Raw genomic sequence first — 17,079 nt, 5'->3', positions numbered from 1 at the left:
AACACAAGAAATAGGAGCAAAAGGCCGCCAGGTCCTTCAAGCCTGCTCCGCCATTCAATACAATCATGATTGATCTATGCCAGTCTCAGCTCCTTTTGTGTGTCACTTCCCCATAACATTCTACTCTTCGAACTATCAAACATTTATCCATCTCTATTTTAGATACTTCTAATGATCCAGGTTCCACAACCCTTTGGCACAGGGAATTCAATAGATTCACCACCTTCTGCCAGAAGAAATTTCTACGCATCTCAATTCTAAATAACCAGCCCTCTATCTTGTAGCTATGGCCCTTTGTTCGAGTCTGTCATTAGTGAAAACATCTCACCACTTACCCTGTCAAGCCCCCTCAGGATCCTATACGCTTAAATAAGGTCACCCAAAACTCTTCTAAACTAAGGAATAATTTAGTCTCTCTTGATAGGACAATCCTCTCATCCCAGGAATGAGCCTGATGAATCTCCTTTGGACTGCCTCCAAAGTTACTATATCCTTTTTTCAAGTAAGGGAATCAAAGCTGTGCACAGTCTTTCAGGTGAGGCTTCACCACCATCCTTTACAATTGCAACAAAACCTCCCTATTTTTAAACTCCAACCCCTTCGCAATAAAGGCCAAAATGCCATTTTGCCTTAACGACTTGTTCAACCAGCCTGCCAGATTTTTGAGATTCATGCACTAGAACACCTAGATCCCTCTGTATTTCACGTACCTGCAGTCTCTCTCCATTTAGTTAATACTCTGCCTTTTGATTTCTCCAGAAGTGCATGACCTCACATTTCCCCACGTTAAACTTCATTTGCCAGGTTTTCACCCAGTCACCCAATCTATCTGTATCCTGTTGCAGAATCACGATATCCTCATCTCAACATGCCCTTCCACCTATCTTTGTATCACTGGCAAATTTGGAAAGCTGACATTCTGTTCCTTCCTCCAGGCATTAATATAAATTGCAGGCCGAGAACTAATCCCTGCAGTACCCACTAGTTACACAAATCACTCAAATATTTGCTGCAACTTCTCAAAGCCTTTACATCTTTGCTAACGTGCAATGCCCAGAACAATTCCAGTTGAGGCCAAACCAATATTTTAAAAAGGTCTGTTATAACTTATTTACTTTTTCAAGTTGCTATGCCTTTACACAAGATCCCATTTGCCTTTTAAACCACTTTCTAAACCTGCCCTGCCACCTTCAATGATGGTTGTACATATAACTCCAGATCCCTCTGTTTCAGAACACACTTCAGAATGCACCCTTCACTTTGCAGTGCCTCTGCTAATTCTTCCCACCAAAATGAATCACTTCACTGGGGGGTAGGTACAGGGGAAATGTTAGGGGGAGGTTTTTCACACAGAGGGTGGTGGGCGAGTGGAGTCGGCTGCCATCGGTGGTGGTGGAGGCAAACTCAATAGGGTCTTTTAAGAGACTCCTGGATGAGTACATGGGACTTAATAGGATGGAGGGTTATAGGTAGGCCTCGAAGGTAGGGATATGTTCGGCACAACTTGTGGGGCTGAAGGGCCTGTTTTGTGCTGTAGTTTTTCTATGTTTCTTCTATGTTTCTATTTCTCTGCATTAAATTTCATCTGGCATGTCTCCACATTCCACCAACCTTAGTCCTCTTGAAGTCGAGCAGCATCTTACTCACAGTTCGGCGCACTTGCAAATTTTGTAACATTTGAGATTTTTAAGTTGTGGCCTATATACCCGAGGGTAAGTCATTAGGTTATAAAGTAAAGCAGTGGGGCTCATTCCGCCCTCTAGGAAACAACACTGTACACCTTCCTCGAGTACAAAAAACAATTTACCACAGCCAACTTTGCATTCATATTGCCACTGCCGCTTTCATTCCATGAGTTTCAAAACTGCTGGTCAGACAATTGGATGACACTTGATCAAATGCCTTTTCTTAAATCCATATAGTCACATAAACAACATGATCCTCATTAACTCTGTTGCATAAATAAGCAACAGAATCAGTTAAGCACGATTTACCTTGAACAAATCCATGTGATCATCAAAATTTATGCCAATTATCATTTCTATTCACTTTCCTACTTTCCAAGGTTAAATTGATTCGCCTGTAGTTGCTCGATTTACCTTCATAACTATTTCTTTTGAGTGAATATAACATTTACAAAATAAACAAATGATCTTCATTAACTATTCATACCTGCATATTGGATTTTTACCAGGTTCTGTGCACAAGATAATAGGCGATGTGGAGCAGATTAGAGGTAGGAATATGAAATCCCAATGGGGGAAGAGTGAGAAGAGTTGTGCTCAGCAGCCATTATATACATGAACTTTCATAGCACCACACTGGTTTTAACCAAGGTGGGAATCTTGGATTTGGCAGCGCTGGCTTACTGGGTTAGCAGTAGCGGAGAAGAGGAAAAAGTGAGACACTTTGGCAGCGACATTAGGAAGTAATGGCGGTATTGTATGGAAAGCGACATGGTTTTGGAACATTGAGAGAGACACTGGTACCTTTCAGTACTGAGAATGCAAGAACAACAGTGAATACATTTTAGATTAACATAATTAAATTTATATCCTTTACTTGAGCAGTTTTATTTAGGTTTTCAATTAAATTCTTTGAAGTATGGGTGAGAAGCTGGGCAGATGGATAACACTGAATACAGCACGATAGTATAAAAGCGAGTGCATAAGCGGTTACCATTTATGAACATAGAGATTAGAATTTATAATGGAGAAAAAAATGAACTGAAGAGTGTGAAAAAAAACAAAAAGGTTTTGTTGACTAAAAATGTGTGCCAGTAATTAGGTTAATTATATACATACTAACAACCACACGGTACAAATTACAAAACTAGATTAATGAATCTAGTAATATGCAATTTAAAATGAACTAACCTTGAAACGACTTGTAAAAAGTTCAAGTTTCGGAATGAGCTCTCTGTTGTAATAGAGACCTTGCAGAGCTGTTAAACATTTTAGCCTCACTTCCCCTTGCTGTAAAACAAAGTACATTTCTTACCACTGAGGGGTGGCAGGTGGTGGCAAAAGGCAGAAAAAGTACTTTCTTGACAACAGGAAAATTTTATAGAAAATCTCTTATTAATGTACACCACTCTTCCTGACCGGCTCTCCCCATCCCCACTCCTAGGATCCAAAATTGCAGATTTGTAATCATGGAATTAATTGGTAAGACTTGGTGTTCAAATACACATTTGGTTCTACACTAGAATATACAAGATAATTTACAGGAATAATTCAATCAAGCTTTAGTATTTCTTTACATATCTGCACATTCAGCATTTACAAAAACAATGGTCTAATTACCTTATCATGCATGGTCCACCCCACATACTTCAAATAACTGTCATTTAAGAAGGCATCGCTATACATTTTCATCCATACCCCTATCTCTTCAATGCAGACTGCTCTTATCTCAGAGATTGCGTCACTGAGGGGGGGAAAAAAACACAATTACAATAAAACAATCAAACATGCATGTAGAATTTCTCTTTGCTACAGGCTGCATCATGCAAAAGTACAAGACTAATTGAAGCTCTTACCGATATCGATGTACAAACACTCCTTTAAAAATGGCATTCATCATATTTTCGATTTCATCCTGATTTTCTTGAAGCTGGGAAGAGAGAAAAAGATTAAGGTATGGATTAATCCTAAATTAATTCACACCACTTGGGAGTTAGATTTTATGCTTTGGGTGCTATCAATCCGTAATCCAAACTTAAATCAGACCTGAAATTCTGCCAGTTTCTTTACCTTTTGTTCTGCTCAACCCTATTTGCATATTACCAAACATAAAAGCTTGCTATGAAGCAGCAGAACTAGTTAGTATTTCAGAATGCAATTTAAGACAAAAATGGGGTTGCATTAAAAAAAACTTCCTGGCTATAATGAAGGGCAATTTGAGCAATACAGCTGACAATGGGTTTACACAGAAAGAAGCATTTCAACTGAATAAAAGCGAAACTGCAGATGCTGCAAATCTGAAATAAAAACAAAAAATGCTGGTTAAACACAGCAGGTCGAGCACCATCTGTCTAGGAAGAAACTAAGAGGTGGCATTTCAAATCCATATGCCTTCTAGAACTAGAGGGACAGAGGTTGCATTTAAAATCGCACAAGTTTTGCCAATTTTGTACAAATTGTACTGTATATACTCCACAATTGAGCAGAAGCTTAGGAACATGGGAACCATTCAATTAAGTTAAGTGATCTGAAAGCTAACTCTATATATCCACCTTTGTTCCATACCCCTTAATACTTTAAAATCTCAAAATTAAAATTAACAATTAATGTAGCATTAATGCCATTTGTGGAAGAGAATTCCAAAATTCTAACATCCTACGTGTCTAAATGTTCCCGAATTTCATTCCGAAGTCCAGCTTGAAGTTTCAAACATCGCCCCAATGTCTTAGATTTCCCAAGCAGGGGAAACAGATTTTCTCTACCAATGCTATAAGTTCCTCTAAACATCCTGAAAACTTGAATCAAACCGCTCAAAGTTCTAATTTAGAAAAAACAAAGCAATTGCAATCGCTCCCCATGAAAACCAGATAACATTCCAGTAAACCTCCATGCCGGTGTTTAAAAGACAAGGGGTAAAGAAACAAGTATGAAATTCAGTTCCAGACCCCTAAACGAAAAAAATAGCGCACAAAAATACAAAAACACAGCAAGTCAGGCTAAAACTAAATTAAAGGCATGATCCAAACTCTTTCCCCTGAAAAGTCAACGATGAGTAACAGTGCATCGGCCATGCCCAGTATAGGTATTACAAACTTTTAAAGCTACCTTTTGTTTTAAAAGTGGACACCAAAAGCTGTTTAAGATGGCTGTAGTATATCATGTGACTTGGTAGCATCCAGCTTGACAACACTGAAACTCAAGTTAAGACCAAATAAAAATATGGATAATCACAGATACTTGTGAAATTCACACATTCCTTTTGTAAAGGATGGACCATCAATAGAAATGACAATGAAGACATTGAAACTCAATGGATGCTAAACAAATAGGAAATAGATTTCATCAACCTTTCATTGTATTGTGATGGTTCCATGTCCCAAACTCAAATACCATGGTGAGCAGAAACCATGGGTGCGAAAAGCCACGGCACAGGATGTTTACTTGTCCAACACACCACCTTATTTGGAAAATGACTTTGGACTTCGAACAGGTCATATTGGGCAAGGCAACTATGTTTGTCATCTACTTTTAAATTAGAACAGCAGAAGCTTTTCTGAAACTGACACATCATTAGAAATACCATCTAAACCAGCTGCAAAACAACGACACAGCCAAGGGTATCTAACTTTAAAACAAGAGAAGGATTCTTCTCCCGATCTGTTGTAACTTCAGGTTCACCTGGGAGTCGAGTTCCTGGCAATTAAACAATAAGAAGCCTCGCAATTTATTGAGAATGCTCTGTTTTTGCAAGACCTCCACTCCAACTAAAGCATCACTTCATCAAAGTTGCAGAGGCCAGCTGAGAAACTAACAGTATTCCAAATTTACTAACATCGTTCCAACTTGTAATCATAGCTTTTTTTCTTTCACCTGCACCTAACCTTTGTGTGCATGATAATGTGCGTCAGGGGTTTAAACCTCCGGGGCAAGGGTGTACCAATAAATAATCTTTGCTTTATCTTAATTTCATAAAACCTTGACGCCGAAATAATTAATTTGGGGCAAAAGACTCAATCCTAAGAAAACATACTAACCGGGCACATTAAAATACAGCAAACAATAAAATCAATAAACTCCATCTGTGACAGCATCGGTCTACTGAAATCTATAAATAGCACACTTTACAAAAATGGAAATTGTTTTGGGACATAGTTCCTTGCCAGTTATAAAGTTTGCGTGTAATTCTTTTCTATATACTGTGATATATTTTATTAAAGCCCACCTGCACACTTTACCCTTATCACAATTTATAAAATCTCTAAGTTAGGAGTACTTAAATTATGGATCAGCAGAGCTCAGTCAACAGTTCATTTAGTAATAATGTATTGCACTATGATGCCCCTGAAAAATAAAAAGCTTGCTAGTGCATCAGTTTAAGTGGTAATTGGGACAAGACATCAGAGGGCCAAGTTACCTTATGTTTCTACCTTTAAAATTCAATGGGAAAAGTAAGTGGGAGTTTTTGCTGGCTACAGTTACACCACAGCAACTAAGTACAGTACCTGCTGCCAGAGATGCTCTGTTGTCAGCTCCTTGTCACACTGGCAGACTGTCAAAGTGCAGCTGCAAAGTTTTCCACATGCATGCATCTATGCAGCCACAGCACTGTTTCTTAAAATAAGTGTAGGATCATTTACTTGCTAATGTTGACATTCCACACCAGTTTCTTGTGCAGCAAACGCTTTTAAAATGCGTAGCTGAATCATCTTGCCTAATAATGCAAGAGTGCCTCTTTAACACAGTGGACGCCAAATTTGACCATTTATTTCATTTACTAACGCAGTGCAATGAAAAAAAAATTACAAGGGTGGCACAAGTCATTTAACCTTTAAGCAAATTTTACATGAAAGCCAGCAGTTAAATGCACAGATGTGCGTGTAACTGCTTCATAGTTATAATTTTCAAACAAGTTTGTTTATATGGCTCAGTCACAGGGACAACTTTCTTTTTGTTTACAAACCAATTCATCTACAATGGCACAGGCTGTGAAGAAGCATTCACTTCTGCATTCAGGAATTTAAAAAATATATATTTATTCTTCCGAGGGGTGTGGACGTCACAGGCTAGACCAGTTTTAATTGATCATCCCCAACTGCCCTCAAGAAGTTGCTGGTGAGCAGCCTCCTTGAAATGCTGCAGTGCATGCCCAAGTACAGGAAAGGAATTCCAGGATTTTGGCCCAGCAACAGCGAAGGAACAATGAGATAGTTGCAAGTTGGGGTGCTGCCATTTTCCTTCTCGGTGGTAGAGCAGGTTTGGAACATGCCATCAAAAAAGCCGTGGTGATTTCCTGCAGTGCATCTTGCAGATGGTGTACACAGCGGCCACCATGCATCGGTAATGGAGAAAGTGAACGTTTGAATGAAATACCAGTCAATCATGAATAAAATTCACAAAACTAACAAACAGTAAGAGAGAAAATATTGATGAAGGAAATCCCGCTACTTGCTTTTGATTGCAACAAAAAAAGTCTCATGGCCTCGAAGTATCCACTAGTTGCGACGTAGATATTTCACTGACCTCTTTTCTCTTCTGCAATAGGAGCTCCAATCGGTCATTGGCCCTCTTGCCAATTATTTTATTCCTTTCAGTTTCGTATTGCCGTTGAGTGTTGTCCATGTTAATACTTAAATTTAACGCCACATTTACTAGTGCTGTCATCAGCTTCATAGCTACAAAGGTAAGATAGATATGGTTAGACAGTTTAATATTTATGCATACAAATACTAAGGAATTCACTTGCAATTGCTATTGGGATGCAACTTGCATTGCTGAAAACACAAAAATTACGCTCAAGTAGTTTTGTTTTCCTGTTCTCACAAGGATGCTAACTCCACCAATAGTAAAATCTTCATCATTGTAAGCCTCATTTGAATCAGGTTCTAAGTCATAAACATGATGCTATTTTTAGCATTGTAGGTTGCAGACCCTATTTACGAACATTCAAATAAGATGGGGTAGACCATTCAGCCTTTCAGGCCTGTTCCACCATTCAATAAGAGCATAGCTGATCTGATTGTGCCTTCAACTCTGCATTCCTGCCTCCCCGATATCATTTGGTTCCCTTGTTGGTCGTATTTCGTTTTTCAATGTCTTGAACTCACTTTTTAGCCACAGAAAATATATTACTGGGTGGCACGTTTATATTAAATGGGCCACAGTCGCATGAACTGAAAATGTTCTTCACCTGTTCATGAGGGGGAAAACACTCAATCAAGGCAACATGCTCAACAGATACGGAGCACAGTTGCAGCCAATAATAGCTGCATAAGCAGTGGACCAAAGCTTTTGAATATTTTTTGACTTTTTAACATGGAGAAAAGAACATAACATTGCACAAAGAGAACACTTGCAAGCTATAGATGAAATGCAAACCAGCTTAATTTAAATATAAATTCAAAATGATAAATAATACAACAAATATACAACTTTAGAAAACCAACTTCCGTACTTTGATTAGTGGATTTTACCTGCCAATGTGCTGGTGTGTCTGAATGCTCTAACCTGGGAATCTGACAACCCAGTTAGCAGGGAGATGACAGTGTCCATCATGTACTCATCATATATGATACTGTATTGACACTGCCGTACAAGCACAGAGATGAATTCACAGAAGCTGGACTTGAATTTCTTCCACTGTGGACCAGGCATTGTAAGAGGGTAATCACCACTGTCCTAAAGTATAAGGAGACAAAATTTGGTTAAAGAAAACAAGACAGAGAGACAACTAAACAGAAATCATGTGAGGAATTAATCTTAACTCTGAAAGCAATAATTTAGTTATAATAATGCAGATGACTTTTTTTAAATGATCATGACTCAAATATGCTAACATACAAAGTCAATCATATGCATTTTGTGCAGAATATAAAAGGTGCCTGGTGTGATGGCAAATCACAAAACCCAAAACATGTGTTTGAAATGATGTCAGACTTTGACAGTCAGCATCCTCCGACAGGTGGCACGGCCTCATGCCTGGAGATAAAGGGAGACGAATAACATTTTCATACTGAAGTTATGGCATTGTTATAAAGCAGGAGATAGCTGCTATTTTGTGCCGTTAACCCTTGAAGTGCTTTAATTGAAGGGGGGGGGGAGGAGGTAAAATTCTCACAAAAATAAGTTCATTAAACATATTTGTCTCTTAACTGAGTTAACACTCCAATTTTTGTTTTCACCGAGAGTAAAAGCTTGGTTAACCTGGCCTTCAGTATATATTTCTTCTAATTCAGTATATATTTCTTCTAGACAATGCGAATTGTCGAGCCATTTCAGCATTTCATTGAAGAACAAAATAATAACATGATTAATATATTGTGAAACCGATTAACCTCAGATACCAGGCAATAACATGCAATAACTACTAGTAAACATGATTTAATGTCACTGCTGGAACTTTAATAGTGTTATTTTGCTTTTGGTTTTCTTATGCTTTGTTCAATTAAAATTATTAGTGACAGACAGCCAACTTCAAGCTTGAAATTTTTTTAGCAAAGCCAAGCAGACTGTCTTTCTTACATAAATTAAAAATCTATAAAAACTGTAACATATAATCAAAATAGCGAAATTTAAAATTGGATTGACTTGAACTTCCAAATACATCATTGGATATGGCCAACTTTGTTCACTTCAATTCCAAAACTTTCCCATTTCCAAAGGTTTTCAGTCCCTTAAATTTTAAATTTTAGTATGGTAGCAATTTAACTTCACTAACCGCTCACTGATAGCACAGTCTCATGGCTGGAGATAAAGCAATACGTGTTTTTTTTTTAAGCTGTAACTTAGTCAACAAAAGCCCCTGCTGAAACCCTGACATGAATCAAAAATAATGAAAATAAAGATTTCATGTTTTTAGTCACGGAGAGGCGATGGCCGAGTGAGTGGTATTATTGCTTACGTTATTAATCCAGAAACTCAGCCAATGTTCTGGGCGACCCGGGCTCAAATTCCGCCAAGGCAGATGGTGGAATTTGAATTCAATAAAAAATACCTGGAATTAAGAATCTATTGATGTCCGTGAAACCATCGTCAATTGTCGGAAAAACCCATCTGGTTTACTAATGTCCTTTAGGGAAGGAAATCCGCCCTCCTTGCCCGGTCTGGCATACGTGACTCCAGAGCCACAGCAATATAGTTGACTTTCAACTGCCCTCCAAGGGCAACCAGAGATGCACAATAAATGCTGGCCAGCCAGCCAGCGACACCCATGTCCCATGAATGAAGTTAAAAAAAAGTTGATGGCTATTCATAAGTACTGTCAAAAAATTAAGGACATCAAATTTTAACAGCGGTTTCTTGGTCCGCAAATACTGCTCGCCTTGCGATACCTTTCCAGCATTTAATTTTTATTTACAGTATTTGGTTTTTCAAAACAATTTTGTTGCAAATTACCTCATCAAATTCTTCTGTCATCTTACGAATTATCTCAGAATTCTGCATATGACGGAACATCTCAGCAGTTACAACACCTACAAAACAAGAACACGATGAATGAATGCAAGTAAAACGAAAATTAAAATGAGAGAAGAGACAAAAATGTCACAATTATTAGTCAATATTCTAAATGTTTTCAAACACTTCAAATCAGATGAATTTGATTTGATATATTATCATATGTATTGGTATAGAGGGAAAAGTATTGTTTCGTGCACGCTACAGAGCCAAAGCATACCATTTATAGAATACATAGAGAAGAAAAGGAGAGGGTGTAGATTGAAGTGTTACAGTCATAGGTAGGGTGTAAGAAAAGATATGAGCAAATGTAGAAGCTACATTTATGTACTTTTAAGACCTCACACTTTTTGCAGAGTAATTGTGCAGAAAGGTTTTTGTTGCATCGACATCAAAACAGATTCAAGTATGAACTTAATCAGTTTGGCTTAAGTTCCACCAACTCTTCGAGTCACAAATTGTGTCTTATTTAGTTTCCTTGGATTGGGAAGGAAAGCACCATCACAACACTTGGACATCAGTTCTTTTCATTCTAATGGACCAGTATTAGCATCAATAATTCACAAACAATGCTTGCCTCTTCGAAGTGCCTGCAATTAGCCAAGAATCAACATACTGCATCTTTGCTGTGTTAGAGAATGGACTGACCCGATATGTTAACACCTTGCTTCGGGGTCCAACAATGTTGGACGGCAGGAAGAAATCATTTCTACTGCCAGAGGGCAAACGTATCATTTTAGCCTACTCTTTTTCGAAGAGATCTTGGATCGTGACAAGAATAGCAAAGCTTTCCTAGGACTATCAACTTGAGGTTCTTAACCTAACAATTTCTCGCGGGATATCAAAGTTACAATTAAGTGTACGGGGCGGCACAGTGGCACAGTGGTTAGCACTGCTGCTTCACAGCTCCAGGGTCCCGGGTTCGATTCCCGGCTCGGGTCACTGTCTGTGTGGAGTTTGCACATTCTCCTCGTGTCTGCGTGGGTTTCCTCTGGGTGCTCCGGTTTCCTCCCACAGTCCAAAGATATGCGGGTTAGGTTGATTGGCCAGGTTAAAAATTGCCCCTTAGAGTCCTAAAATGTGTAGATTAGAGGGATTAGCGGGTAAAATATGTGGGGGTAGGACCTGGGTGGGATTGTGGTCGGTGCAGACTCGATGGGTTGAATGGCCTCCTTCTGCACTGTAGGGTTTCTATGATTTCTATGATGAAGTGTAAATGCTGCACAAAAACACGAATCCTTGCAAAAAGACAGGAGGATAAATAACATCACAGTTAAGTTCGATAAATGCATTAATTTGCTTTCATTTAAGCAAAGAACATAAAATGTCATTGCATCTCCACTCACCAACCCTTGCTAAACTTGCTTTTGGTGATTAAGCCCTTGTAATAGATAGAAAACCCAAATCCCCCACAGGGTGGTAACAACAAGAAACAAAATATCATTTATGCTCATATTCAGCAATTTGCTCTAAACAAGAAGGATGTGACCAGGCTGGTTGAAACCTCAATAATGTCCCCTCGTGACATTAAATATCTGTTCAACACTTGGTCCAATCTGTTGAGGAAAAACTCAAAAGTATTCAGACAGAACGCAATCAAGATTATAGGAAATGCTACGGACTGATACTCAGACTACCAGATCCAAACATAAACTGACTTTTAAAATGACCACAACCAACCTTTGCAGCCCGAACACTGAATGAAAAAGTTTATAAGATCCAGAAGTGCTGTATCCCGGTCATGCTTGTAGGATTCAATCCAGTCATCTACAACAGACTATGAAAGTAGGAAAGAATGGTATTAATCAGAAGTTCAAAAATATTACAACCTTACATCTCAGCAATATTACGAAAAACACAATCTTTGAGAGAGACGAAGAGAGAAACTGGCATGTGTGGTGAGTGTGGGGCAGGGAAACGCAGGACGAAGTCAACATTGCTGAGCAGGGAGAAATTGTAGAGGATGGCAGCTGGGGGGGGCCTAAGGGGCAGCGGGCGGCAGGGCAAAGGAGACGCTGCGTCATGGGGCAGGCCGAAGGGGGGTTGCTCAGGGGCGGGATGAAGGGCTACGACCCAAGTGAAAGAAATATACTCTGCGAAAACAGTAGGACTGTTAGCCTACTTTTGCATTCAAAAAAGACCATTTTGTCTCAGCATTCAAGCAATCCTGGCAAAACCAGAACGTTCCTAATCAACTCATGCCACAAAATAGGCCAAAAGGCAATAAGTATTATAATTAATGAAAGGATACTGCCTCTACTATCACTTTGATAATGCACTTTTGCTTCATCAGCTTGTCATCACTAAACAAAAATGAACTGAAAATAGCTAATTAAAACCCAGGAATTGCAGCTCCTTGCAGCATCTGTTTCTCATTTGTACACAAAGTGGCAAGTGATACTGACAAGCTGCAGCTGCCTCATGGTAGGATTGTGTTGCTCATTTGCTCGACGATGATGCTTTGTTAGAACAGCAGTAATGTTAGACACCCTGCAAGATGTTGGATAGATTTTGTACAGTGATTTCCCATACTGGAAAACAAATTAATTGCTCAATCATTCGTCTAATAAACTTTACCTGCATTGCACTCTTGCCCAATTTCACAACTTCAAATAACATCATGTTTTCCACTTCCCCATTCTGTTGGTGATGTCCATTCATCCGGTTCATGCCTGTTGCAGGTTTTGCACCATTTCCACTATTTCCTTTCTCTCCAGAAACTTTTTTTGCCTTTTTAGACTAAAAATTAAAAATAAGTTTATTACACAAGACATTTCACAATATCACAAGGAAAGTTACCTTATTAGTGACATGCTTTGGCGTAACTAAATATTAGAAAAATGTTGCATTCTTCAAAAATAATGTTAAGCATCATTAAGTTATCATTCTTTGATGCGAACATTGGGTATGGGTGGCAGCTTCCTCTGCTTTGAGTCTTACAGGTTAGCACTGAGCCATTAATGGGTTCCGATGTTGACGAGCAGTAATGATAAGTTTGAATATCCTCCAAAAGTTTAGAGGATTCGCTTTAAATTTATTCTCACCTGTGATTTGTCTTCATGGTGTGAGGGACTCACTCTACATATTGGTTTTACTTAACATTGTTTAGCCTGCAATGTTCCTCCTACCAACCCACATCAGGATCCACACAGAAATGACCTTACAGAATCTTCTGGCCCTCCATTTCTTGCTGGAATCCAAGTGCTTTAGCCAAGCATGCACCACTCAGATCTTCTCATCAGACACATACACCTCCAACAGCGTTTACTCTCTATCAGACAATCAGCAAACCTGACTGATTTTTCACCTGCAGAATCCACTGATTGAGGAGAATTGAATTTCCTCTCTCTCTTGCCATCATCCACTGCAACCCCTTGCAATAAGCTAAATTAGCACAGTTGGAGCCCGAGAGATTTAAATGAAGGCATAGAGAATTTGCATATTCTCAAATCATTCACTGGGTCAGATTTTGTGGGGTAGTTGACAGTAAACTGTTGCCATTCTTAATCATAACCCCTCTGCAAGTAACAGCAACTTCAGGGTATTGGGCACACGTAGATTCCTGTGGAAATCCTGAAGTTGCAGTCTCTCATCCAGGGTGCACTGGCCTTGTTACTGACTATAAAATCCAACCCATTCATATTCAGCGAAGAGTCAATTTTGCAATTGACACTGGAGGGCAAGTGAATTGTGCATAGGAGGACACAAAGTCAATAAGGGACGCAGGCAGACCACAGCAGTAGGCAAAACAATGACACGTAAGAGTGCAATAGAGTGAAGTATCAGGTCTACTTTAGATCTGAGAACTGCAAACCAGATATTGTTTAAAATGGTGAGAGACAAGGATCTATGGAACGGCACTTGTGTTCATGTACTCAAATCACCAAATGTGCAGAAGTGCAACAAACAATAAAAATGCTCATGGAATGTTGGCCTTTATTTCAAGAGGATTGGGAGTCAAACCTTCAGGTCAAAAGTGAGTAAATGATGCTTCAGTGACACAGCGTTGATCAGAAATCACTTGTTCAGTGTCAAACCTCAGGAAAGACATAAGAAAATTACTGTGGACACTGGAATCTGCATCAAAAACAGAAAATGCTGGAAAATCTGAGAAGGTAGGGCAGCATCTGTGGAGAGAGAATGGAGCTAACGTTGAGTCATCTTAATGATTTGGATGAGAATATAGGAGGCATGGTTAGTAAGTTTGCAGATGACACCAAAATTGGTGACACAGTAGACAGTGAAGGTTATCTCGGATTGCAACGGGATCTTGATCAATTGGGCCAGTGGGCTGACAAATGGCAGATGCAGTTTAATTGAAAATGCGAGGTGATGCATTTTGGTAGACTGACCAGGGCAGGACTTACTCAGTTAGTGGTAGGGCATTGGGGAAGTTACAGAACAAAGCGGTCTAGGCATGCATGTTCATGGCTCCTTGAAAGTGGAGTCACAGGTGGACAGAGTGGTGAAGAAGGCATTCGGCATGCTTGCTTTCACCAGTCAGAACATTGAATACAGGAGTTGGGACGTCTTGTTGAAGTCGTACAAAACATTGGTAAGGCCACACTTGGAATACTGTGTGCAGTTCTGGTCACCCCATTATAGAAAGGATATTATTAAACTAAAAAGAGTGAAGAAAAGATTTACTCTGATGCTACCGATGGTTTGGGTTATAAGGAGAGGCTGGATAAACTGAGACTTTTTCCTCTGGAGCGTAGGAGGCTGAGGGGTGACCTCATAGAGGTCTATAAAATAATGAGGGGCACAGATCAGCTAGATAGTCAATATCTTTTCCCAAAAGTAGGGGAGTCTAAAACTAGAGGACAGAGGTTTAAGGTGAGAGGGGAGAGATGCAAAAGTGTCCAGGGGGGCAATTTTTTCACAGAGAGGGTGGTGAGTGACTGGAACAAGCTGCCACAGGTAGGAGTAGAGGCGGGTACAATTTTGTCTTTTAAAAAGCATTTAGACAGTTACATGGGTACGATGGGTATAGAGGGATATGGGCCAAATGCGGGCAATTGGGATTATCTTCGGGGTTTTAAAAAAAAAAGGGCGGCATGGGCAAGTTGGGCCGAAGGGCCTGTTTCCATGCTGTAAATCTCTATGACTATGAGTCTGGATCATCCAGGAAAAATATGTTAGTCTTCGAAGAGGTAGAATGCAGTCTCCAAAATGATACCAGAGCTTAAAGGATTAAATCATCAGGTTGGGATCCCGAAGCTTGATAATATTCCCTTGAATTCAGCTGGCTGAAGATTGATCTAATCAATCTAATTAAGGGATTTGCTATGGTTGATCCCCAATTTTCTCTGGTGGAGCAATCCAATACAAGTGGGCATAATGATACTTTTTTTTTAAAAGAGCGAGTCCATTTGGGAGTGAAAACAGCACGTGGATTTTCACACAGCACATCATGGAAATCAGAAACTCACACCATGGATGCAAGGTTAATTTAAATTTTCACGGCTGATGTCGGCCAGTTCTGAGAGAAGGGTATAGAGAGATATATATATGGTCAGTAAACAGAGCTGAGGTACAGATAGGCCATGATTCAACTGAATTTGGGAACAAGTTCGAGGGGGCCCAATGGTCCAGTCCTGCTCATGGTGAACTTGATCGTCTAGTTCAATCATTCACAAGAGAAACTCAAATGTCACCGTACAAGTCCTGCAACCTCATCTGAAGGTCCTGGCAGAAAATGTTACCATGTCAAATTTGCAGACAGTGTTATTTTAGCACTTGATGTGGCCTAATTTGATTAGGAGCAGAATTTAAGATTCGGAAAACTTAAAAGCGATTCTTCTCTCAAATATACAAGAAAAAAGGCAACAAATATCACCAAATATAATAAAAGGGAAAAGGGAACTGCTCCTATAGCCGACTACAGTTCATATAATTTACACAGTCTTACAATTTCTCCTCAACCTGCCTATCAATCCAACCACATGATTGTCCCAGTTTAAAACTCTAGTTCATGAAGGAACCAAGATTGGAATCGCTTTGAAAGTCTGTGCTTCCCATTCAAAATGCAATTCCACTGCCATATTTTGTACAGCAGAAAATGGTAGGAAAGTTTAAATTTAAGATATTTGGATTCAAGTTACAAAAGCCAGAGAAATATTTGTCAGATCTATAAAATCCAGTGAACTTGTTTTCCAACGTTCATCATGCTTTTCATTGCCTCCATTACATCTGCACAAGTACCCAGACAATAGAAGACACAAAAGCAGAACTGAAATAAAAGATGTTGCTATGAGTACAGTAAGAAGTCTCACAACACCAGGTTAAAGTCCAACAGGTTTATTTGGTAGCAAAAGCCACTAGCTTTCGGAGCGCTGCCCCTTCGTCAGGTGAGTGGGAGTTCTGTTCACAAACAGGGCATTTTACAGAATAATGGCTGGAATGCGAGTCTTTACATGTAATCAAGTCTTAAAGGTACAGACAATGAGTGGAGAGAGGGTTAAGCACAGGTTAAAGAGATGTGTATTGTCTCCAGCCAGGACAGTTAGTGAGATTTTGCAAGCCCAGGCAAGTCGTGGGGGTTACAGATAGTGTGACATGAACCCAAGATCCCGGTTGAGGCCGTCCTCATGTGCCCAAGACGATCTGTAACCCCCACAACTTGCCTGGAGTTGCAAAATCTCACTAACTGTCCTGTCTGGAGACAATACACATCTCTTTAACCTGTGCTTAACCCTCTCTCCACTCACATTATCTGTACCTTTAAGACTTGATTACCTGTAAAGACTCGCATTCCAACCATTATTTTGTAAATAGAGTTTGTGTCTTTATATGCCCTGTTTGTGAATAGAACTCCCACTTACCTGATGAAGGGGCAGCACTCCGAAAGCTAGTGGCTTTTGCTACCAAATAAACCTGTTGGACTTTAACCTGGTGTTGTGAGACTTCTTACTGTGTTTACCCCAGTCCAACGCCGGCATCT

The 17,079-nt window shown here is 39.5% G+C and overlaps 1 protein-coding gene across 5 annotated transcripts in view; it reads right to left on the bottom strand.

Annotated features, from left to right (window-relative positions):
• stag2b (STAG2 cohesin complex component b) overlaps positions 1-17,079 on the bottom strand; it is a 151,979-nt gene that overhangs the window by 73,965 nt on the left and 60,935 nt on the right. For all 5 annotated transcript variants that reach the window (XM_078211349.1, XM_078211351.1, XM_078211353.1 and 2 more), the window contains 8 exons: positions 12,714-12,875; positions 11,817-11,913; positions 10,077-10,153; positions 8,156-8,360; positions 7,206-7,357; positions 3,542-3,615; positions 3,306-3,429; positions 2,877-2,975 (listed from right to left, as the gene is read on the bottom strand). In XM_078211349.1, the coding sequence (XP_078067475.1) occupies positions 2,877-2,975; positions 3,306-3,429; positions 3,542-3,615; positions 7,206-7,357; positions 8,156-8,360; positions 10,077-10,153; positions 11,817-11,913; positions 12,714-12,875 (990 nt within the window). The remainder of the gene's footprint in view (positions 1-2,876; positions 2,976-3,305; positions 3,430-3,541; positions 3,616-7,205; positions 7,358-8,155; positions 8,361-10,076; positions 10,154-11,816; positions 11,914-12,713; positions 12,876-17,079) is intronic.

Source organism: Mustelus asterias, chromosome 4 (genome assembly GCF_964213995.1).
Source record: "Mustelus asterias chromosome 4, sMusAst1.hap1.1, whole genome shotgun sequence".
Lineage (NCBI taxonomy): Eukaryota > Metazoa > Chordata > Chondrichthyes > Carcharhiniformes > Triakidae > Mustelus > Mustelus asterias.
The sequence above is the reverse complement of the archived record's forward strand: the minus strand, read 5'-3'. Positions and strand labels throughout refer to the sequence as shown.